General features: G+C 41.2%; 2 protein-coding genes across 4 annotated transcripts in view; one reads left to right on the top strand and one right to left on the bottom strand.

The window, feature by feature from the left end:
* The window catches only part of thbs4a (thrombospondin 4a), a 60,476-nt gene that overhangs the window by 12,985 nt on the left and 22,468 nt on the right, over nucleotides 1-25,023 (bottom strand). Inside the window, exons 2-9 of the mRNA XM_060906986.1 lie at nucleotides 8,011-8,383; nucleotides 7,183-7,380; nucleotides 5,156-5,403; nucleotides 4,920-5,022; nucleotides 4,750-4,832; nucleotides 4,581-4,632; nucleotides 4,298-4,452; nucleotides 1,613-1,750 (exon numbers count right to left, since the gene is read on the bottom strand). Coding sequence (XP_060762969.1) covers nucleotides 1,613-1,750; nucleotides 4,298-4,452; nucleotides 4,581-4,632; nucleotides 4,750-4,832; nucleotides 4,920-5,022; nucleotides 5,156-5,403; nucleotides 7,183-7,380; nucleotides 8,011-8,089 — 1,056 coding nt within the window. The 5' untranslated portion in view covers nucleotides 8,090-8,383. The remainder of the gene's footprint in view (nucleotides 1-1,612; nucleotides 1,751-4,297; nucleotides 4,453-4,580; nucleotides 4,633-4,749; nucleotides 4,833-4,919; nucleotides 5,023-5,155; nucleotides 5,404-7,182; nucleotides 7,381-8,010; nucleotides 8,384-25,023) is intronic.
* mtx3 (metaxin 3) overlaps nucleotides 22,501-25,023 on the top strand; it is a 33,518-nt gene continuing 30,995 nt past the window's right edge. For 2 of the 3 annotated variants that reach the window (XM_060906987.1, XM_060906989.1), the window contains exons 1-2: nucleotides 22,501-22,592; nucleotides 23,194-23,263. In XM_060906987.1, coding sequence (XP_060762970.1) covers nucleotides 22,512-22,592; nucleotides 23,194-23,263 — 151 coding nt within the window. In that variant the 5' untranslated portion in view covers nucleotides 22,501-22,511. Of the gene's footprint in view, nucleotides 22,593-23,193; nucleotides 23,264-24,657; nucleotides 24,712-25,023 lie in introns of those variants that run through there. The other variant, XM_060906988.1, reaches the window with a different exon arrangement.

The raw sequence follows: 25,023 nt of genomic DNA, 5'->3' as shown, positions 1-25,023 counted from the left end.
CTTATCCCATCTGTGAAACACGGTGGTGGTAGTACAGTATCATGGTTTGGGCCTGTTTTGCTGCATCTGGGCCAGGACGGCTTGTCATCATCAATGGAACAATGAATTCTGAATTATACCATCGAATTCTAAAGGAAAGTGTCAGGACATCTGTCCATGAACTGAATCTCAAGAGAAGGTGGGTCATGCAGCAAGACAATGACCCTAAGCACACAAGTCTTTCTACCAAAGAATGGTTAAAGAAGAATAAAGTGAATGTTTTGGAATGGCCAAGTCAAAGTCCTGACCTTAATCCAATGGAAATGTTGTGGAAGGACCTGAAGCGAGCAGTTCATGTGAGGAAACCCACCAACATCCCAGAGTTGAAGCTGTTCTGTACGGAGGAACGGGCTAAAATTCTTCCAAGCCGGTGTGCAGGACTGATCAACAGTTACCAGAAACGTTTAGTTGCAGTTATTGCTGCATAAGGGGGTCACACCAGATACTGAAAGCAAAGGTTCACATACTTTTGCCACTCACAGATATGTAATATTGGATCGTTTTCCTCAATAAATAAATGACCAAGTATAATATTTTTGTCTCATTTGTTTAACTGGGTTCTCTTTATCTACTTTTAGGACTTGTGTGAAAATCTGCTGATGTTTTAGGTCATATTTATGCAGAAATATAGAAAATTCTAAACGGTTCACAAACTTTCAAGCACCACTGTAAAACATCACCCTCATTTGAACATTAGATATCTCATGGGGGAATTCCAATTCCTTAATTAGATCCAAAAGGGGAACCGCCAGAGTAATAAATTCATGGTGATCGGTTCAAGGGAGTCTAAAATTATCGGTACTATTGTCTAGAAGTACACTTAGTGGTTATTTGGTTTGTCGCTGATGGGAACAGCTAGAAACCTATAATATAGCGTTTCCCTTTTGGAAAAAAGTTTTCAAATTAACCATTAACTATCCGAACTACAGAAAGAACCATTTTATCCGAGTGCAATTTAAGGTGACCGACTACAGCAAATCTTATATAATCTTAAAGGTTGTTCATCGCTCATCAGTGTTGCAGTCGAGTCGCTAAACCTCGAGTCCGAGTCCAGTCTCGAGTCCCCTGTGTTCAAGTCCCAGTCAGTAAAGAAAATTTCAAGTCAAGTCTGAGAACAAGACTCCAACTGCACCAGAGTCCGCTTCGTGTGCGCGCTGTCCGGAGCGCCCAAGAGTCTATCTAATGCACACGCCAAGGTGCACAGGTGTGACACTCTTGCACAAAATTTGTACAAAAATTAATGTACATATAAATATCTTATGCCAAACTATTATGGTATGCTACAAAAAATAAAGAAAAACATCTGAGCCTCTGTCTCCAATTTACAAGTCCTAATGCAGTTGATATCAGAGTCATCAGTGCTCGAGTCCAAGTCAAGTTATGAGTCCTTAAAATTAGGGCTCGAGTCCGAGTCCTGGAATCGAGTACTACAAGCCTGTCGCTCATCCAAAGGGCTCTGTTGCAAAATGTTGAATTGTCTGCCTTGCTTTACCATGAGACAATCAAAATATCTTAAGATTGAGACCACTACAGACAAGTGTAACAAGCAGTTCATATGCAAAAGTTTCCTCACCTGTTTATGTAACTGGGCATAGGTGATGCCCGCACCCTGCACCTCCGGCCCACTGTACCCTCTGGGGCATCTCTCACACCGAAACCCTGGGACTGTGTTAATGCATCGTACACCAGGGAAACACGGGTTTAACTGACACTACAAGCACACAAATAACAACTCATGAAAAAAAAAAATCTCCAGATATCCATTTCATAATACCATGCCAGCATTTGAATGACTGGGTTTGGAAATTATTTGCTCTCGTGGAGAGCCATTACCTCAATCTTTCATAAAATCTCTTTTAAATCCAAATTATTCAACCCGAACAATGACTGTCTGAGTGAAACGCAAATAAAGTCATGATAAAGTGCTATTATGCGGGTTTTATTGAAGGATTTGTTTGTGCCACGAAAGCAGAGCCCTGAGAGCTACCATAACATTACTGCTGTGTGTAATGGAAAGAACAGTAAATTACATTTTGATCACATACACCTTTAGGGGAGAAAACTAGGGTGTCATGGCTGCACTGTGTCTATCCCCATCTGTTTGAAGGATGCATTTGGTTTGATATATAACTGTGGTTAATAGGGGTGTAACACAATGGCACTCTCAGTATCTGTATGTGTATCTGTGTAGTGCTGAAAATATTCATATCTGTATTTGAATTTAAACCTGAATAGGTGTGGCCTAAAACACTGGTTTTATTTTTATTTTTTTTAAATACTGATATTTAACAGTTATTCCACTCAATCTCGTCGTACATAGCACTGAGTCGGCTATAATCCATGTACGACGAGATTGAGTGGAATAACTGTTTTATTCTATCCACATTTACTGCATTTTGAGAAACGGAGCATTTTTATTTTTTGCAAATTCGATAAACACGCGCTTTATACAAAACGTCCGACAAAATCATTTCCACTTAGAGTGTAAACAAACCGGCGGAATTACAGTAGCAATTTGTGAAAAATGCGATAATTCTTGAAAAATTAAAAAAAATACGTTCTTACCATCAAATACTTTGATTCCATATTTTGTTGCTTTTTTGTAATTTTTGGGATTTTGTTTTCTAGTAAAGTTTTTATTTCGTCCTCGGTTGGTTCAGCAACACGCGCCGCCATTTTGTTTTTCTCTACTCACAGTATATGAGCTGATAGCCTAGTAATAGAGTAGCCAATCAGAGCGCACGATTGCTCATATCCAGTGAATATGGATAGAATAAATGCAGTTATTTTTCATTTGTACCTACCTGCGATATTTTCATAAATACTCGCAAAAATAGTTTGACCAAGCCGTTACTAAGGATGCATTAAATGGACTCATTTGTGTTAAAATTGCTCGCACCTACAAACTTCATATCTGTCTGTACACTCACATTTATTTCATTTCATCTCATCTTATCTCAAGCAGGCAAGCTGGAGCCTATCCCAGCTGACTACGGGCGAAAGGCGGGGTACACCCTGGACAAGTCGCCAGGTCATCACAGGGCTGACACATAGACACAGACAACCATTCACACTCACATTCACACCTACGGTCAATTTAGAGTCACCAGTTAACCTAACCTGCATGTCTTTGGACTGTGGGGGAAACCGGAGCACACGGAGGAAACCCACGCGGACACGGGGAGAACATGCAAACTCCGCACAGAAAGGCCCTCGCCGGCCACGGGGCTCCAACCCGGACCTTCTTGCTGTGAGGTGACAGCGCTAACCACTACACCACCGTGCCGCCCACATTTATTTCATTCATTCATTTTCTATACTGCTTATTCATCATGGCTCACAGGTGAGCTGGAGCCAATCCCAGCTGGGTATACCCTGGACAGGTCACTAATCTATCATGGGGCCTTTGGACTGTGGGAGGAAACTGGAGCACCTGGAAGAAATGCATGTAGACACGGAGAGAACATGCAAACTCCCCAGAGGAAGGACCTTGTCGAGTGGTAGGTTTGAACCTGGAACCTGTTTGCTCTGAGGATATGACATGTTCATATTCATCACTTCCCTAGTGGATAATAACCAACACACCAAGGTCTTAGCTGCAGGATAGACCACAATAAAACATGTACAAAAAGAATGAACCCTTGTGGAGATGCCTTCAAAAGTTTAGTAAAGTTATCAGAGAAATTACTATAGTGGGAACACCCCAAAGTGGGCAGCACAGTGGTGTAGTGGTTAGCACTGTTGCCTCACAGCAAGAAGGTTTGAGCCCAGTGGCTGACGGGAGCCTTTCTGTGTGGAGTTTGCATGTTCTCCCCATGTCTATGTGGGTTTCCTCCACAGTCCAAAGACATGCAGGTTAGGTTAACTGGTGACTCTAAATTGACCGTAGGTGTGAATGTGAGTGTGAATGGTTGTCTGTGTCTATGTGTCAGCCTTGCGATGACCTGGCGACTTGTCCAGGGTGTACCCCGCCTTTCGCCCATAGTCAGCTGGGATAGGCTCCAGCTTGCCTGCGACCCTGTACAGGATAAGCAGTAATGGATGGCTGGATGGATGGAACACCCCAAAGCATGCTAACATGACTAGTCCAATATTTTTTTTCCCTGCATTTCAATGGTAACACATCAGAATTTTTGGTGGGTGTCACTATTAGTTTTAAAATTTCAGGACGCTAACAGAATATTTACTCAATACTATTGCATTTCTACAACAGTAACTTACTTTTATTTCACATTTTGTTTTTTCTTGAAAGTTTTACCTCATCCACATCCTCACAGTGGACTCCATTTCCTGTATAGCCTTGAGGACACGGTGCACACTTGATGCCTTGCTCTGTCTTGGTACACATGCTTTGCTGGAAGCACACTCCTGGAGCACACTTGGTTTGGGAGTCTGTTATCGTGTTTTGTCCATCTAAATATAAGCCGGACACCTCAGTTAGCCTGCCTGTATAATTCATTATCCTCATTACGGCTCATGCTGCAGGATTGAGTGAATGCAACTGAGCAGATGTTTATATCAGGCTTGAGTGAGAGACTTACCACATGGAACACACTCCATAATTATTCTCCTTAAATTTACAGTCTCCTGCATCTGTTAAAATAATATTAATAATAATAGAAATGATCGAGGCAATCAAATCTCCTACCTGTGGAATTCTTACATTCAGGGTCTTATTATTATATACTTCTGAAAAACACGGCATGGTACCTGCTGGTCCATTTTCTTTTTCAGTTCTTGGATCATCTGGACAAGTTCAAACATGGGGCCTGGCTCCAGCTTTGTTGTGAGGCCTGTTGGAATCATTGGCCTATAATAATGCTTTTCTTCCATGCTATAATGACAGGTCAGAAACTAATGGCACCGTAAAAGGCACTCACCTAGAAACTGCAATGATTCACTCTGCTGGAGAGAACAGTCTTGAAGCTCCACTACATTCTCTATTGATTCTCCTAGAACTAGCTTAAGGTCGGACACGTTATCCTGAAATAATGACACAAATCTTTAATTGTTGAACATACAAAGTTATGGGAAATCTAAGGTCAAACAAGTGATCAACAATCATGTTTGCGCCTCAAAAAGTTTTGAAAGTCATTGGCTTAGAGTATACTAATACCTCCGATGTAGTGGGCGTGGTTTTTAGTGCCACTTGATTAGGGCCAGAAGGTAGTGTCTTAAAGGCAGCTGGCAGTTCCTCCACTATATCCACCAACCTGCAGTCCACATACAGAGCCATGCGAGGCGTGCCATGCGTCAGCCCGCTGAAGTGCAGCATGACATTGTGTGGCTGGCCATCAGCCAATGGCACTTTAACGAAAGTGGATGTACCTATCTTTCCATTGCTTTTCAGATACCTCAGAGAGACTGAGAGAGAGAGAGAGAGAGAGACCCTTACAAAAAAGTTTATTCAAGTGTGCTTCTAGTACACTTCTTTTAAACTAAAAATAAGAGAGTATGCTTTCAGTTTACTTTTTATTTACTTATCAGACCTATACTTAATAAAATTATACATAAACATACTTGGCTTATACTGAAAAGTATATAGAAAATCTAAGTATATTAAGCTTATACTTAAACTTTTGCTCAAGATATACTTAACGAAAGTGTAATAAAGTATTAAAATATTTGTGCCTCATGTTTAAGTGGACTTGCCCTGTAGTTCTCATCTCATCTCATTATCTCTAGCCGCTTTATCCTGTTCTACAGGGTCGCAGGCAAGCTGGAGCCTATCCCAGCTGACTACGGGCGAAAGGCGGGGTACACCCTGGACAAGTCGCCAGGTCATCACAGGGCTGACACATAGACACAACCATTCACACCGACGGTCAATTTAGAGTCACCAGTTAACCTAACCTGCATGTCTTTGGACTGTGGGGGAAACCGGAGCACCCGGAGGAAACCCACGGGGACACGGGGAGAACATGCAAACTCCGCACAGAAAGGCCCTCGCCGGCCATGGGGCTCGAACCCGGACCTTCTTGCTGTGAGGCGACAGCGCTAACCACTACACCACCGTGCCGCCTGCCCTGTAGTTGTGCTTCAGAATTGTTCACTCTTAGGTAGGTCTGTGGTTCCATATAAGGTTTTTTTGTTTGTTTGTTTTAATTTCTCCTGAGTGGGATAATGAATTTTTAAAATTATTTATTTCTTTTTCTTTAGAGCTTGGATGTCAATTTCAGTTGTCATTGCCATGTTTTTATACTTTGGCATTTAATACAATGTTGCTTTAAATTTTGACTTCTAGAGAAAATGAATATGTTCTTAATCCTGAGTATCTGTTGTTATTTTGTGAATTCTTACCTTTATAACTTCATTGTAACTTAAGGTACAAAACACTTAAGTTGCCTACCGGTAGTGTGCATGAGGTAAGGGTTCGGGCTAGAAAACTAATAGTATACCTAGAAGGGTAATTGCAGGATACTTCAAAACTAAAAAGTGGACTAGATGTGTATAACCAGTAACTAATAGTATATTTCCAATATGCTATAAAGTATACTTTTATAAACTAAAAAATGGACTAGAAGTGTGTAATGAGTAAACCAATAGTATATTTCCAGTATACTACAAAAGTATACTTTAGTAAACTAAAAAGTGGACGAGAAGTATATTTCCAGTAGACTATGAAGTATGCTTTTGTAATTCTACAAGTATAGAACTAGTAAACTATTAGTATATAAGTTTACTTGTGGTTTACTTGCAGTACAAAATAAAAAATACTAGTTGTATACTCAAAGTTTACTTCTCTTAGACTTAAAGTATACTTTTTATAAACTAAAAGTGGGCCAATTTAGTCTCAAGAAGTATTAGATTAGTTTACTTACAAGTTTTCTGTAAGTACATTGATATCAGTATACTTGGTACACAAAAGTATACTTAAGGAAATATACTTTACTTAAGTATACTTAATAAAATTAACTTGAAGTATACTTCTTTTTGATAAGGAGAGAGAGAGAGAGAGTGAGAGAGGGGTCTGACTGTGTCCAAACATTTGAACTTTTCAAAATGACTGCTAATAATTTATTTTATTTTAATTTTTTGCATTTTTTACATTCAGTCCCTAGTCTGAGTGCATTCTCTGAATAACTCGATCAACTTTTCCCAGCTAGTATTTTTCTTCAGAAACACAAATGACAGCAAAGGTACCTTTGTTGAGTTTTCCATGTATGGTGAAATCAAAATAATCAGTGTTCTTTGTAGGGTTGTAAATCCGAAAAATACGAATTGGAGTTTTATTCTGGACCTGAAATGTTGTCAGGATAAAAACGTCATTCACGTTCTTGTTCTTCAGTCCTCCTTGAAGGAGATCAGGCAAACAATCCGGTGACACCAGGAGATTATAGACTGCAAACACAGAGATTAATCTTAATTTCCTCAGTAGATAATCATAAAAGCAATACTTACACCACTACATAGATTATTTTCCTCATTTGCTTCAGTCTAAATGATTTTGGTCTTGGCGTAAAAAAAAAAAAACTCAATTAATGCAGCTTTGACCCTTTCCATTTTACTTTCATATGAACAGCTGTATTAGGAAATGTGTCTCATTTCAGTGGAATGCTTGTGAAAGATACCACCACTGCACATTTCCAGGTTTTTCCTGGGCTGATTAACACTTTAAGCAGTGTTTGAATTCATAGTTAGTATGACACTAATCAGGCCCAGGTAAGATTTTCATAATTTAGGCTTTGATAAAATTCCTGTACATTTTCACATTAATGATCATACCTTTTTATTCCATAAAATAGCCAATATTAGCACAAGAAATCCAGTAAATAAAAACTCATATATTTTTTTTCTTGTCAGAAAAGTAATGCATTGTATAGCACAGCACTGTAATTCTGCCGTTCTTAATGCCATTCGTTGTAATTCAGACTGCTCCAGACTGGGCATAACTTTACAATGTCCTTTCAGTTATTTTCAACCGTAAAATATTACACTGCCTTAATAGCAGAACTAAATGTATTCACTTACCAATTCCTTGGGAAGTCACCATGTAGGTTAGCTGCATAACCACATATACACTGAACAATACTCTTGCCCACATGACCATTTTGATGATTCACGTGGAGAAGTAGAAGAAATGTTGTCTCTCTAGACCTGTTAATGCAATATCCTGAAGAAGTTTCTGCTACAGCATCCGCATATGTGGAGTAGCAGTCAAAACAGCAGTGTTTTTTCCTTTGGATCGCTGCAGCCCAGCTGCTGAATGAGAACCAGATAGGTGGCTGGGAGATTTATGCTTTTCAGATGACATTCAACAAGGAAGGTGTGACCAAGTACCTCCTCCAGTAAGTTCTTCAGCTCTCTTCCCAGAATTTAACCGTTTTCCAATAAGGGTTGCATTCTGGGGAAAAAAAAAAAAAAAAGATCTTAACTGCAAAGTATTAGGATTATGTTATTAATTATAATTTCCCTGAGGGAACCCGGCCAAAGGGATCAATAAAGTTTTATCTAATCTAATCTAAACATGATTATCAGGTTAAATTGACCTGTGCATACTACGTGGACAAATTTCTTGGTACTCTTACAGCTCGTAGAAACAATGCTTTATTCCTCCTGAAAAGTAATGAAATTAAAAGCAATTTTCTCATGTATACTTGCATGTCTTTGGTATGTCATAGAGTAAAGCAAAAAAAAAAAAAGTGTGAAAAGAAATTTTATTTTGCAAAGATATTGTAAAATAGCCTGAACAGATTTGTTGGTGGGCGGCACGGTGGTGTAGTGGTTAGCGCTGTCGCCTCACAGCAAGAAGGTCCTGGGTTCGAGCCCCGTGGCCGGCGAGGGCCTTTCTGTGCGGAGTTTGCATGTTCTCCCCGTGTCTGCGTGGGTTTCCTCCGGGTGCTCCGGTTTCCCCCACAGTCCAAAGACATGCAGGTTAGGTTAACTGGTGACTCTAAATTGACCGTAGGTGTGAATGTGAGTGTGAATGGTTGTCTGTGTCTATGTGTCAGCCCTGTGATGACCTGGCGACTTGTCCAGGGTGTACCCCGCCTTTCGCCCGTAGTCAGCTGGGATAGGCTCCAGCTTGCCTGTAACCATGCACAGGATAAGCGGCTAGAGATAATGGATGGATGGATACCATCACAAGCGTCTTCAATGTTGTAATTAGTCATTCAGTCTGTTTAAATGGAGAAAAGCCGTCACTCTTGCCGTTTGGTATCGTCGTGTGCTCCACACTGAACATGGACCAGAGAAAGCAAAGGAGAGAGTTGTTTGAGGAGATCAGAAAGAAAATTATAGACAAGCATGTTAAAGGCAAAGACTATAAAACCATCACCAAACAGTTTGATGTTCCTGTGACTACAGTTGCAAAAAAGATTAAGAAGAAGTTTAAGTTCCATGGGACTGGAGCCAACCTTCCTGGACGTTACTGCAAGAGGAAACTCGACCACAGATTGAACAGAAGGATAGTGCCAATGGGAGACAAAGAGCCAAGGACAACTTCCAAAGAGATAAAAGTTGAACTCCAAGGCCAAGGTACATCAGTGTCTGACTGCACCTCATCTCACCTCATCTCATTATCTCTAGCCGCTTTATCCTTCTACAGGGTCGCAGGCAAGCTGGAGCCTATCCCAGCTGACTACGGGCGAAAGGCGGGGTACACCCTGGACAAGTCGCCAGGTCATCACAGGGCTGACACATAGACACAGACAACCATTCACACTCACGGTCAATTTAGAGTCACCAGTTAACCTAACCTGCATGTCTTTGGACTGTGGGGGAAACCGGAGCACCTGGAGGAAACCCACACGGACACGGGGAGAACATGCAAACTCCACACAGAAAGGCCCTTGCCAGCCCCGGGGCTCGAACCCAGGACCTTCTTGCTGTGAGGCGACAGCGCTAACCACTACACCACCGTGCCGCCGTCTGACTGCACCATCTGTCACTTTTTGAGTGACAGTGGGCTCAATGGAAAAAGATCCAGGCGTACTGCACAAGCATTTTTAAAAAAAATTAGAAAAGTGAAAAAAACTCCATTGTTAAGTTGTTGGTTTTTTTTTAAAGCCAGGCTGGAATTTACTAAAATGCAGATTGACAAGCCATAATGCTTCTGGGAGCATGTCCTTTGGACAAATGAGACAAAACTCAAGCTTATTGGCAAGTCACATCAGCTCTGTGTCCACAGAAGAAAAAATGAAGCTTTCAAAGAAAAGAACACCATACCTACTATGAAACACAGAGGAGGCTTGGTTATGATTTGAGGCTGCTTTGCTGCGGGGTGCCTTGAATCTGTGCAGGGCACGATGAAATCTCAAGACTATCAAGGCATTCTGGAGGAAAACGTACTACTCGGTGTCAGAAAGCTCTGTCTCAGTCGCAGGTCATGGGTCCTCCAACAGGATAAAGACTCAAAACGCAGAGCAAAAAGCACCCAAGAATGGCAAAGAGCAAAACATTGGACTATTCTGAAGTTGCCTTTTAATGAGCCCTGATTTGAATCCTATCGAACATCTCTGGAAAGATCTGAAACATGCAGTGTGGTGAAGGCACCCTTCAAACCTGAGACAGTTGGAGTAGTTTGGTCAGGAAGAGCGGGCCAAACTACCTGTCGGCAGATGCAGAAGTCTCACTGAGAGCTACTTGTTAGCAGTGATTGCTGCTAAAGGCTGTGCAACAAAATATTAAATTAAGGGTACCATCATTTTTGTCCATGCCATTTTCATTTGTTTTGTTAACGAAAATATTCAGTTGAATCAAAAATCAAAAGTCTGATTTGTGTTAAACATGGAATAAACAATGATGGACCCCATTAACTTTTGTCAATTTCAAGTTATTGAGGAGATAGTTGTGGGGTTTTTTTTCTTCTTTTTTTATCTTCATGGAAGGGTACCAACAAATTTGTCCATGTCTGAATTTATAAAAACTAAAAGCAAGAGTTAAAATTGGTTACACATGGTTCATCTGCAAGTTAATCTTGGTTAATCTCAAATAATGATTATGCCGTCTAGTGTAAATCTAAAGGAAGAGGTCAGATGAAGATGTTTACCGTCCTTTTAGATTTATATGAGAATGTCTTTTTTGTATACAGCATAATCAGTGTAGCAGCTTTTTCTCTTAAAGCATATCCTTTTTTTTTTTTTTTTTGGACATCGTACAATGAAGATCGAAGTAAAACTGCTTCAGTCATAATAACTGGTCCCTTAGATTCCGGCTAACCTTTAAACGAATCCTGTAACTTTGTGCCTTTTATACTGATGTCCACTTCAGCTATCCATAGAGGGCAGGATAATATGATGGAAATATTTGAATGATTGTCATGGGGCCTCGTCACTCCCTAGTTGGTACGCCTAAAACACAGAGATCTATTTTTGCTTAGTTTAGCTGTATGTAACAATTAAGTTGGTGTATTCAGTTCTCTTTTACATGTACAACACCATCTCTATTGAAAAATAGAAAATACACCCCTTCATTTTAGCAAAACACCAGGCGTATTGCAGAAGCATTTTTAAAAAAATTTTTTTTGGTCCACAGGCACGAGCAGACAGAACAATGTGAACATGGAAATTTGAGTCCTCAAGGACTGTGGCCAGAGATGACCCGAATATTTGTTACCATGTGCAGTTGGGGAAGCTATTATAATCAGCATAATTTGAAGTTGTAACTCTATTAATGAATAGGCTGCCCAGTTTGTTTGTTTTTTAAATGGAAAATGCCCATAATATCCGTACTGACCCAACTGTGTATCTATGCTTTGCAAAGAACTTGGGTGACATGGTGGTGTAGTGGTTAGTCCTGTTGCCTCACAGCAAGAAGGTTCTGGGTTTGAGCCCAGTGGCTGACGGGGGCCTTTCTGCGTGGAGTTTGCATGTTCTCCCCATGTCTGCGTGGGTTCCCTCTGGGTCCCAAAGACATGCGGTTGGGTTAACATGGGGTGGCCTTAGGCTGATGTGCCCTTGAGTAAAACTACCTACTGCTCTGGGGGGGGTGCTCATTGCTCATTTGTGTGTGTTCACTGCTTCAGATGGGTTACTTGCAGAGGACAAATTTGAGTGTGCATGTGACAAATACAGGCTTCTTCTTCTTAAATAATGATGTTTTTAGAACATCATGGATCTTCAACATAAATACAAGCCAGCACGTGCTCTATGGTCTACATCTAATAACGATTTAATAATTCCCAAAACTAGACTAGATGTATGGTGACTGAGCATTTCGTGCCGCTGCTCCAAAGCTATGGAACAGTCTTCCATCTCATCTAAAACAAGCCACTATACCTGAAGCATTTAAATCTCAACTAAAGACTTTCCTCTTTCACAAAGCCTGCAGATTATAACTCATACAACTTTTAGTTAATTTTGCAATTATTTTTTTGTTTTATTTTGTAAACACATTGAGACTTGGTGTAATTGGTCTCTAAGAATGTATTATTATTATTTTTATTTATTTATTTATTTATTTATTGCCAAGAGGGTATAATTATCAGAGAAATTATAAAAGTATTAAAACACAAAAAATTACATATTGACCTCAACAGGTGGAGTTAGTGCTCTCTCTTTCCTTTAGTCAACAAATGAAATGTAGATTAAAAGTTTCATTTAAAGTGTGCCTGGAAGTGCAAAATTTAATTTCAGCTTAAAGTGCATATCACGGGTAAATTCAGGAGCAAGATCAATGTAATTATCCTACTTTATATTAAACTTTGGTCAAATGTCTGTCACATTTTGTGCAATTGTTTTTACCTTGCGCAATACCAGAAAAATTCAGTTGAAATCAAGCCATTTGAGGCGAATTGGTCCGCCTCTGAAAAAACTTGGCATTTGGATTTCCCAGCAAACATTGATTTTCGTGACGTCGCGTGCGGGACGCCTCCCTCTGAATCCTACGTCAGCGCTGGTTTGTTTATGAGAAAACGACCTGGTGGTTTTCTGCAAATTTCAACGTTATTGCGTAATTATTAAAATGGTTAACAGATGTATCGTAGGAGGGTGTAGCAACACCAATCTTGATGGGATTAGAACTCATTGTTTCCCACATTGCACTCAGGTGACAATTCCATATTTCAATGCAAAATCGCTAGCTGCTAAACTTGGGCCCACTTTACACGGGGACGGTATAAAACAAAAACGCAAAAGTCCGTTTTCGTTCTCACTTTTTTCCGCGTCTACACGACCGTTTTCAAGGAGGAAATCTGCGTCTATACGGTGACGCATAAATGTCTGTACGCATGCGTAACGTCTTCTGTCTTGTCTGATCTGCACATCTGCGCTGCTGTTCTGTCAAGTTATCCTACCAAGCCTACTACGCATGCGCAAAATCCAGGAGGGTAGGAAAATTCAACAGTAGTTTTGTCCCACCGATCAGCTGGGCTGATAGAAAATCGGTGAGAATTTCACGCATTTGCCGATTTTTATGTTTTGTGCGTATTGGTCGAGTCTTTGGCCGAGTCAAATAATTTGTAATGACTTGTTTTGAATAATAAAACGGTCTGTATGAGAACTTGCTAGGATAACTTTACAGAACACCGGTCCGGCTGAGGTACTGTAGTGCTCGAGGGAGGAGCAGGAGCAAACCGAAACTCTTTTAATCTGCCTTTATTAAGTAACACTCACTCTTGTTTCGGTGAAGAAGAGAAAAGGCAGTGTCCATCTCAGCAAAATAAACCCGTTCGGCTGCTAGTTTTGTTTTCAGTCTCGGGTTTATGGTTTCACGAGCGGCTTGAATAGGTGGCGCACGCGTGCACGCACACGCGCGTGCGTGTGTGTGTAACTTGGCGACACCAAACTGAGGAGCTCCAGCTGGGCGGGTGAGCAGGAAAACACATCTACTGCATTAAAACACAGAGCAGCTTGAAGGTCCGTTAGATTGATGTAATCAGACATGCTCTTACTTTTTTACTTCCTTTCTTACTTCCCGGGCTGGCATGTGCAGTATATGACATATGTATGACGTAAACGCGTACCCGACGTGAGCAGATCCGAGCGGAGTTTCACGGATTGGGTAGTTTAGACGGATATGCAACGGGGGCCGTTTTTAACTTATCCACTCTGGAAGGCGTTTTCAATTTTATCCGTTTTTCAGCCTCAGAAACGCCGTCCTCGTGTAAACGAAAGGCACTTCCGATAAAATATTTAGTCGTTTTTACCCGACAGCGTCCTCGTGTAAACGGGCCCTTGGTCTACACAGGCTGTGCACTGAAACCGTGCAAAGCTCTCGCAGCCTGTCACCTGCGGTGGATCCGCAGGTGACATCACGATTCTGGCTCCAGACTCCCTTGGGATTTTTCCAGACGCGTTTTATTTTATTTTTTTCTGCTGTAGACAGATGGCCTTGTACAAAATTACCCTTCTGGATGAGTGTGTAAAGAGACATACTTTCATATTAAAAAAAAAAAAACGAATTTGGTCCAGGATATGCACTTTAAGAGAGGTGAATTATTATATCAGGCATCATACTGTTCAATACCAACTTAACACACTATAAAAGTATTTATGGAACAGGCAGATAGACATCAAATGAATGAAGCAGCCCAGTCCAGATATACAAATTTCCAGACTTTTTTTTTTTTTAGGTATCATTAATCTCAAACATCAATCTAAACGGTGTTTCAGTATTCTTGCTGGAGGGAACACGGAACAATACTGAAGGATCTCACTGGAATATTTCAGGTTTTCCCCTTTTCCCTTTAATTTGTCCTTTTGATTTGAAAGCACTATTTTTAATTGCACTTACATTTACCCTTCTCCATATCTGGTAAATTTAGTAGGTAAAAATAAAGCTGAGCTCATGATGAGTTTTGGAACAGTGAGCAAGCAAAAGTCGTTACAAAACACTGGCTTCAGAGAAACCCCCCTACTGTTAGTCTTTTTTGTAGACACTGTTAATCACCTGGGTTTAATGGAACAGATGTCCATTACTTTGTGGTTACAGAGAGATAAATGTGGAAACTCATTGAGAAAAGTGGGATTTTTACTTAACCCAAGAGAAAGTAAACTGTAAATGTGTACTTAATAATGTATTTATAAATGTATATAGCTTGCATTATTGTCACCCTACATGTATCATATACAGTATGAACGTGTCTACTTTTTTTTAGTTTATAAAAGTTTTAAATTAAAGCAAAAAAAAAAATATCCAAGTTAAAGCCTAGTTAAAAGAGAGAAAGAATATATAATAGTCCTAACTCGGGTCCTGATGTATTCTTGCACGACATATTAATTAAGGCAATATATTTTCGGTCAGATCCTCAAAACTGAAGGGTACTTGTGTAACCTTGGTTCTATGATTAAGTAGAGCATGACTAGGTAGTTTCCTTTCGACCTAGTGGAATATTCCAATGTGCTCATTTTCTCATGGAATACAAATTGCAAAATCAGCACGTTGTGACCATGAGCCCACAAGGGGAGGCTGTAAAAGGTCCCCATTATGTCACCTTTGTCCTGTGACCATTCTCATCAACTAAAATGAACCAGGCCTGGTGGTCCTCCATAGAACCATAGTTTTATATGAAACCTTCCTTTTTCCTTTTGAGCAGCATCCTTTGGAACTAGTAGAGTCGATGTTCAATGTTGTCATAAGGGTGACCCTGCTACATCATAATGTACAGCACTTATCAATTAGAGACGTAGTTGTAGAGTTTTTTTTTTTAAATTGTTAAGTCTAGTCAAGTCAAGTTTATTTGTATAACGCTTTTAACAATAAACATTGTCGCAAAGCAGCTTTACAGAATTTGAACGACTTACAGCTAATTTTATCCCTAATCTATCCCCAATGAGCAAGCCTGTGGCAACAGTGGTAAGGAAAAACTCCCTCAGATGACATGAAGAAACCTCGAGAGGAACCAGACTCAAAAGAGAACCCATCCTCATTTGGGCAACAACAGACAACATGACTATAACATTAACAGTCCTAACATAAAGTCAGCTTTATTGATGCTATAAACCCCCACCGACGGAAACCCAAGTGCAAAACCGTTCATGACAACCGCAGTCCCAAAGTCAGCAAGTCAACTGCGGCTCTAAAGTCAGCAAGTCAACTGCAGTCCCCAGCCACAAAAGCACCACTGCAAGAGTCCAGATCATCCTCCAGGCACAACCCCCAACTGTCCACATGGGGCCGCCCCCCACAGGAGTGATGCAGTGAGACTCCAACCAGACACAGGGCACCAGGAAATATTATTCGATTAATATATACGGTTATTATAGCCGTAATCAAGTATACAGTAGAATGAAATAGTATTCTCCAAGTACTTGGTAGGGCGGCACGGTGGTGTAGTGGTTAGCGCTGTCGCCTCACAGCGAGAAGGTCCTGGGTTCGAGCCCAGCAGCCATTGAGGGTCTTTCTGTGTGGAGTTTGCATATTCTCCCCGTGTCTGTGTGGGTTTCCTCCGGGTGCTCTGGTTTCCCCCACAGTCCAAAGACATGCAGGTTAGGTTAACTGGTGACTCTAAATTGACTGTAGGTGTGAATGTGAGTGTGAATGGTTGTTTGTCTCTATGTGTCAGCCCTGGCGACTTGTCCAGGGTGTACCCCGCCTTTCGCCCATAGTCAGCTGGGATAGGCTCCAACTTGCCTGCAACCCTGTACAGGATAAGTGGCTACAGATGATGGATGGATGGATGGATGGATGGATGGATGGAAGCACTTGGTGCGACATTGCAGAGGTGACAGACAGCAGAGTACACAATCAACAAAATGTGGTACGAAAAATGAATAGTGTCAATACTGTACTTGATTGAAAATGAAAATCACTGAAGTTGCTATCTTGTACTTGATTGAGGATAAGAATCACTCAGAGTACTGATACAGTTCTCTATAGAGGCTTTGCACTGTCACATGACCCCATAGCAATGGTAACTACGCCGCCGTGACAGGAGGCAGCTTATAGTTCTTCATTCAGATGAGTTAGTTGTTATTGATCAATATGAGAAGGTTTTGCTGTGTTTTTGGATGTGCAGATCATTTTGAACGAAACAAAAATATCAGATTTTTTAATTTACCAAAAGTAATTCATCATCGGGGGAAAAAAACGAGAGAGATTTCTAAACGTAGATGGGAAAAATGGCTTGCAAACATTCAGTGGGACTGTGTGTTGAAAGGAGAGGTCAAAAACCCAATGCTCACTTCATTTCCATGAAGGTAAGAATTAAAAAAAAAATATTTCAGAACTGCAGCAAGCTGCTCATTCTTATACAGTCAAGTGAACATGAGCAACACAGCGGCTCGGCAGATCCTCACCTTCACCGAGACTTAAAAAGTGCATTTCCATTCAGGGATCCTTCGGAGCACATTGTGCGCACGCTTGGGACCCAGTCGTGATGGGAAACACCTGATGCTGACTTGAGGACAATCAGCACACGTGTATAAGGACACAGTTTTCACAGAGACATTGCATGTATTCTGTCAGGTATGCAATGGTGGATGGCTCTAAGTGCAGGAAGAGTGTTTATTAGCAAGCATGATATTTACAAAAACAAAACACAAATGAAACCAAAAGCAGAGTCATAAACATGGCTAGAAACAAATGTGACGGTGATAATGATAATACTTCGCAAAGTCTCTGTGTCATTATACGTGTGTGCTGATTGCACTCAAATCAGCATCAGGTGTTTCCCACAATGACTGGGTCCCAAGCAAGTGCACAACACGCTCTGAAAGATCCCCGAATGTAAATGCACTTTTTCAGTCTCCATGAAGGTTAGGTTCTGCAGAACCGCTGTGTTGCTCATGTTTACTTCACTGTATAGGAATGAGCTGCAGTTCTAAAATTATTATTATTATTTTTATTCTTACCTTTGTGGAAATGAACTGAGCATACCATAGGGTTTTTGACCTCTCTGTTCGACACGGAGTCCTGCTGAATGTTTGCAAGCCGTTTTTCCCTTCTACATTTAGAAAGCTCTCTAGTTTTTTCCCTGATAATGAATTACTTTTAGTAAATTAAAAAATCTGATGTCTTTGTTTCATTTCATTTCATCATGAGATTTCATTTTTTTTTATTTTTGACATCATTGCCTAATCAGTGGTGGAACTATTTTATGTCACATGACCCATCTTTGGCCAATCCCTGCATGGAATGATTTGATAAGGGATTTATATACATATACACATGTTTCCCCATACTATGCGCACACATAGTATGGGGAAATAAGGCCAGACCAGTGGACATTGACCGGTAATTTTCACATTTGTCCGTCTGAATTTCAAAAGCATCAGACTGGATGGCCCATGAAAAATTGTAAAGATATGGGTCTAATCTACTTCTAATTTTCTTCCAAATGTTACACTGGACGAATATATTATGTCATAGCACATTCTGTGAAACAGGGCCCCCACGGGCGCGGCTTTAAAAATTCATAACTCAGCCACCAAAGGTCCTAGCCCTGCCAAAATGTACAGACACCTCCCTCTCCCCGGGCTCTTTTGAACCAGCACAGGCATGGCCTGCTATGACCCTGCCTCAGCCTGTTATTTGCCCTAAAACCCCCACGCAAGCGTTGCTCACTGAAAACTTTAATATGAGCCCTGGCTCGAGCCAGCATTTAAAAATCCATAACTTGGCCACCGATGGCCCTAGCCCCACCAAAATTTACAAGCGCCTCCCTCTCCCCAAGACCTTTCAAATGAGCCCAGGCGTGGCCCGATCTGATGTCAGGAGTGAGTGCAGATTGTGGAAAGCTTTAGTACGAGCCCTAGCTCCTCCCACTCGTGAACACGGGGATTTAAAAATTCATAATTCGGCCACCGAAGGTCCTAGCCCTACCAAAATTTACAGGCACCTCCCTCTCCCCTAGTGGCACACTAAATAAGACAAAAATAATACACTCAGTATTCACGGTTGTTTTTATTGCACGATGCAGTTGAACTAGTGTTTTAGGGTTGACAGTATCTGATTGATCCAGTCAGGTGATTAAGAGTTCAGTTTACATGAAACTTTGCAGTACATCCATCCATCCATTTTCTACCACTTATCCAGATCCAGGTCACAGGGGTAGCAGCCTAAGCAGAGCAGCCCAGACATCCCTCTCCCCAGCCACCTCCCCCAGCTCGAGGGAATACCAAGGCGTTCCCAGGCTAGCTGAGAGATGTAATCTCTCCAGCGTGTCCTGGGTCTGCCCTGGGGTCTCCTCCCGGTGGGGCATTCCCAGAGAACCTCCCTTGGGAGGCCTCCAGGGGGCATCCTAACAAGGTGCCCAAACCACCTCAACTGACTCCTTTCAATGTGGAGGAGCAGTGGTTCTACTCTGAGTCTCTCCTGAATGACCAAGCTTCTCACCCTGTCTCTAAGGGAGACCCCAGCCACCCTGCAGAGAAAACTCATTTCTCCCGCTTGTATCCGCAATCTCATCCTTTCAGTCACTTCCCACAGCTCATGACCATAGGTGAGAGTGGGAATGTACCGTAGTTGGACCAGTAAATTGAGAGCTTTGCCTTTTGGCTCAGCTCTCTCTTTACCATATCAGACCAGTTTAGCGTCTGCATCACTGCTGACGCTGCCCCAATCCATCTGTCCAACTCCTGCTCCCCCTTACCCTCACTTGTGAACAAAACCCCGAGATACTTAAACTCCTCCACTTTAGGTAGCAACTCCCCCTGACCCGAAGTAGGCACTCCACCCGTTTCCGGCTGAGCGCCATGGCCATGGACTTGGAGGTGCTGATCCTCATCCCAGCCGCTTCGCACTCAGCTGCAAACCGTTCCACCGCATGCTGTAAGTCACAGATTGATGAAGCCAACAGGACCACATCATCTGCAAAAAGCAGAGACGTGATCCTGATGCCACCAAACTGGACACCCTCCGCTCCTTAGCTGCACCTAGAAATTCTGTCCATAAAAGTTATGAACAGAACCGGTGACAAAGGGCAGCCCTGGTGGAGTCCCACATGCACCGGGAATGAGTACAACTTACCGCTGGCAATGCAAACCAAACTCCTGCTCCAGTCATACAGGGTCCAATACTACTTTGCAGTACAGTATTATGTTAAGTGCCAAACTAACAATCAGTGGTTGTTGTTATTATGTGCATTTTTTTTATTCGTAATAACAATGACAGTCATAGTCATATGCTTTGGAGGATGTAGATTTGTATTTTAATAGAGTTTATATTTTCTTCTATTTTTGAAGTTCTAGTCCAGCAGATTTTAGTCTGAATGCCAAATGATATTACCATGTCTAGTTTTGAGTCATTTTAAAAGTCATTTTGTGACAAAGTTACTTGGAATCCATCCATCCATTCAACCATTATCCGTAACTGCTTATCCTGTGCAGGGTCACGGGCAACCTAGAGCCTATCCCAGCTGACTATGGGTGAGAGGCGGGGTACACCCTGGACAAGTCGCCAGGTCATCGCAGGGCTGACACATAGACATACAACCATTCACACTCACATTCACACCTACAGTCAATTTAGAGCCACCAATTAACCTAACCTGTATGTCTTTAGACTTTAATTACTAAATTTCTGATAGACTTATTATAAACATAGTATAGTCATTGTTGACAAAATGTTTGATGAGTGTTATTATTGTACCTACATATGTGGACCAGTAAGTTGTAACCAGCTGGAACATTCTTGGCCCCCCATGCTTTGTTCTAGACATGGAACTGACCTGTGTGTGCTACTGTTTTCTTGGGTATAACTTTAAGCATGTTTTTCTTGAATCTTCTGACATTTTCTTGTAAATTATATTCAATTTTTAATGTAATTAGCAACTAATGTCGAGTGTAATTTGGCCTTTGAAGATCACAAAAATATGTCTGGAAACAGCCGAGAAGCCATCTTCAGGCATCTAAAGCCCTTCACATACACACTAATATTTATTTTATATACACCTACACATGCTTGAAAGTTTGTGAACCCTTTAGAATTTTCTAAATTTCTGCATAAATATGACCTAAAACATCAGCAGATTTTCACACAAGTCCTAAAAGTAGATAAAGGGAACCCAGTTAAACAAATGAGACAAAAATATTATACTTGGCCACTTATTTATTGAGGGAAATGATCCAATATTACATATCTGTGAGTGGCAAAAGTATGTGAACCTTTGCTTTCAGTATCTGGTGTGACCCCCTTGTGCAGCAATAACTGCAACTAAATGTTTCCGGAAAACTGTTGATCAGTCCTGCACACCAGCTTGGAGGAATTTTAGCCCATTCCTCCGTACAGAACAGCTTCAACTCTGGGATGTTGGTGGGTTTCCTCACATGAACTGCTCGCTTCAGGTCCTTCCACAACATTTCCACTGGATTAAGGTCAGGACTTTGACTTGGCCATTCCAAAACATTAACTTTATTTTTCTTTAACCATTCTTTGGTAGAACGACTTGTGTGCTTAGGGTCGTTGTCTTGCTGCATGACCCACCTTCTCTTGAGATTCAGTTCATGGACAGATGTCCTGACATTTTCCTTTAGAATTCGTTGGTATAATTCAGAATTCATTGTTCCATCAATGATGGCAAGCCATCCTGGCCCAGATGCAGCAAAACAGGCCCAAACTATGATACTACCACCACCATGTTTCACAGATGGGATAAGGTTCTTATGCTGGAATGCAGCATTTTCCTTCCTCCAAACATAACGCTTCTCATTTAAACCAAAAAGTTCTATTTTGGTCTCATCCGTCCACAAAACATTTTTCCAATAGCCTTCTGGCTTGTCCACGTGATCTTTAGCAAACTGCAGACAAGCAGCAATGTTCATTTTGGAGAGCAGTGGCTTTTTCCTTGCAACCCTGCCATGCACACCACTGTTGTTCAGTGTCCTCCTGATGGTGGACTCATGAACATTAACATTAGCCAATGTGAGAGAGGCCTTCAGTTGCTTAGAAGTTACCCTGGGGTCCTTTGTGACCTCGCCGACTATTACACGCCTTGCTCTTGGAGTGATCTTTGTTGGTCGACCACTCCTGGGGAGGGTAACAATGGTCTTGAATTTCCTCCATTTGTACACAATCTGTCTGACTGTGGATTGGTGGAGTCCAAACTCTTTAGAGATGGTTTTGTAACCTTTTCCAGCCTGATGAGCATCAACAACGCTTTTTCTGAGGTCCTCAGAAATCTCCTTTGTTCGTGCCATGATACACTTCCACAAACATGTGTTGTGAAGATCAGACTTTGATAGATCCCTGTTCTTTAAATAAAACAGGGTGCCCACTCACACCTGATTGTCATCCCATTGATTGAAAACACCTGACTCTAATTTCACCTGCTAATCCTAGAGGTTCACATACTTTTGCCACTCACAGATATGTAATATTGGATCATTTTCCTCAATAAATAAGTGGCCAAGTATAATATTTTTGTCTCATTTGTTTAACTGGGTTCTCTTTATCTACTTTTAGGACTTGTGTGAAAATCTGCTGAATGTTTTCGGTCATATTTATGCAGAAATATAGAAAATTCTAAAGGGTTCACAAACTTTCAAGCGCCACTGTAGATTAGTGTTTAACATTTTCACTTCTTCCTGACTGTCCGAGGCTAAAAAAGGGGGCGGGGCTTCGCCTGTTGTCGTTGGTGTTCCAGCCAAACAAACATGGCGGCACCCATGGAGCTCCTGTGCTGGGGAGGCGACTGGGATTTGCCGTCTGTACACACGGAATCTTTAATTGTGCTGGTAACTGAATTCATATCCATAAAATCTGAGGTCTGAATTTGCAGTAAAGCAGTCGGAGGCAGCACTGTTTGGGTTTTGTTTAGTGAGATTTTAGCTGAGTCGCTGATGGCTGTAACCTACAACATCCATCACCTCGCTGCCTTTCTTTCTGAAGTGGTCTGTAATTTCAAGTCGGTTTTCCATGATATAAATATAATAACTCAAAGACTTGGCATGTTATCCCTTATTATCATTATTACTATAATGTTTAGGGTCATTTTATGTCCGAAGTTTTCCCAGATTGCTGTATAAATAAAGCCTTTTGTGCAGCTTTTCCCTGCTCAAGGTCAGATAATATTTGCTGGCTGAAGACTTGGTAGGTTTAAAGGTTTAATTCATTAAACCCTGATGAATATTAGTTATCTGAGTCCTCACTAGGTTTTCTAATGTGGTGAAGTAGGAAGAGTTATTTGCAGGTAGATAATTAGTCCTTGTTAAAGTAGTAATCCTCTCTATGTGCATATTTTTGTATTACAGGTCTTATTAATATTAAATAAAATGTCTTGTAATTCTACAGTGTACTGTTCATCTCGAATATTTCTGCGTTAATGCTTCACTGCAGGCATATGCTAAATTTGCTGGTGCCAATCTTACAGTCAAGTTAGTGGACTGGACATGGAGGACTATCACAGGTACGTGATTAATTATGTCTGGGTGATTTGAAGCAGAATCTGCTTTTTTTAGTAGGAACATTTAATTTCATTATTTTTAAGGCAACTTTGCTCTACTACATTTCTTCGCATGTGGCTAAGACTTTTGCACAGTACTGTATTTGTGATCCATCCATCTATCCACTCTCTACACCACTTATCCCTCAGGGTCACGGGGAAGGCTGGAGCCAATCCCAACTGCCTCACGGTGGGAGGTGGAGTACACGCTGGGAAGGTCGCCAGTCTATCACGGCTAACGCGGAGACAAACTCTCATTCATGCCTCTGAGCTATTCTGAGTAGCCACACAGACAGTTGGCTGTGAGGTTCGAACCCAGAACCTTCTTGCTGTGAGGTGACAGTGCTAACCACTGCACCACCATACCACCCTTGTATTTGTGATGTGTCTAGCAATTATAGTGCTAATTGGTTGGTTATTGCTTTGAAACAAAAATCAAAATTTCTCTAACATAAGTGATAATGTTCAGATTTTGTTGTTAGTTCCTACAAACAAAAGAGCTTGTTTTTCAGCTCACCATTTTCCAGCAATGGTCAGGATCATATTAAAGAGAAATCCACTGTAGAAGTGACTGAGACAACAAACGTTGGCCTTAAAGTTCCAAACACTGCGCGCAACGTAGTTGCTGAGTTACGGCTTGACGAGTTGGCGATTGCCGAGATGACAAGCCGAGTGGCGTTCCACATGGTATTAGTATGAGTGTCGAATCTGTGGAAGCTGAGTGGACAGATGAGGAGGTGAGAGAACCGGACTGGGGTGGGTTTCCCAAAAGCATCGTAGCGCAAAGATGATCGTTAAATGGTAGAGCAAGCAGCACAATGAACACTCTCTTAGTTAAGATGCTCTTGGCGTTAAGAGTCTTTTGGGAAACCTGCCCCAGACCAGTAAAGGAGTAAAATGCTGATGCATCACTCTCCTTAGATGAAGATAAAGCAAGAGCAAGTGCTATGATCAGCAAGTCGTCCATCATGTCAATGACAGAAGTTTAAACTAAAACTCAGAATTTCAGTACAAAATAAATCTTGAACTCAGTTGAAAATCAAGTTAATTATAAACATTAATGTGCAAAACATTCAGGATGGATTTGTCCTTTTAAGGTAGCGTTGCTGTCTTATCAATGATGTTCAAACATACTTTAACACTCCCCATCTGATTGTGTGTGCGCGCGCGTGTATATCTATTTTTATGTAGCTGTGATACCTGTCAGTGTGATGCTTATTTAGCACTATAATGCAGGTAAATTGTCTTTGGCTTTCAGTAGTATAGTATGTATTGAGTATTAGGATTTGGTAGCCCTGTGATAGATTGGTGACCTGCCCAGGGTGTACCCCGCCTCTGGTCCATGGTCAGCTGGGATTGGCTTCAACATCCCCAGCATCCATGACGGATAAGTGGATGATTAATGGATAGATGTATGGATATTAGAAATTACTCCATAATTTATGGCTGTTTGTGTCTCCCTGTTTTTCCTGTTAGCATCTTGACCTTGTTTCTTGTCTGTTGCTAGTAACTAATCACCATTAGGGGTTGTTTTACAATCAGGGTACGCAAGCTAAAAATCACATTTAACACTTATTATCTTCAATATCAAAAGGCTTGACTAAATAAACTTGGTTGTTTATTGTAGCCCTGTGATAGCTCTATTTACCATGCAAAAAAAAAATTGGGTGATAACGCTATTTTTGGTGAATGTATGGCAATATATATCATATTTAGCAAAATTA

This window comes from Neoarius graeffei, chromosome 24 (genome assembly GCF_027579695.1).
Source record: "Neoarius graeffei isolate fNeoGra1 chromosome 24, fNeoGra1.pri, whole genome shotgun sequence".
Taxonomy (NCBI): domain Eukaryota; kingdom Metazoa; phylum Chordata; class Actinopteri; order Siluriformes; family Ariidae; genus Neoarius; species Neoarius graeffei.
The sequence above is the reverse complement of the archived record's forward strand: the minus strand, read 5'-3'. Positions and strand labels throughout refer to the sequence as shown.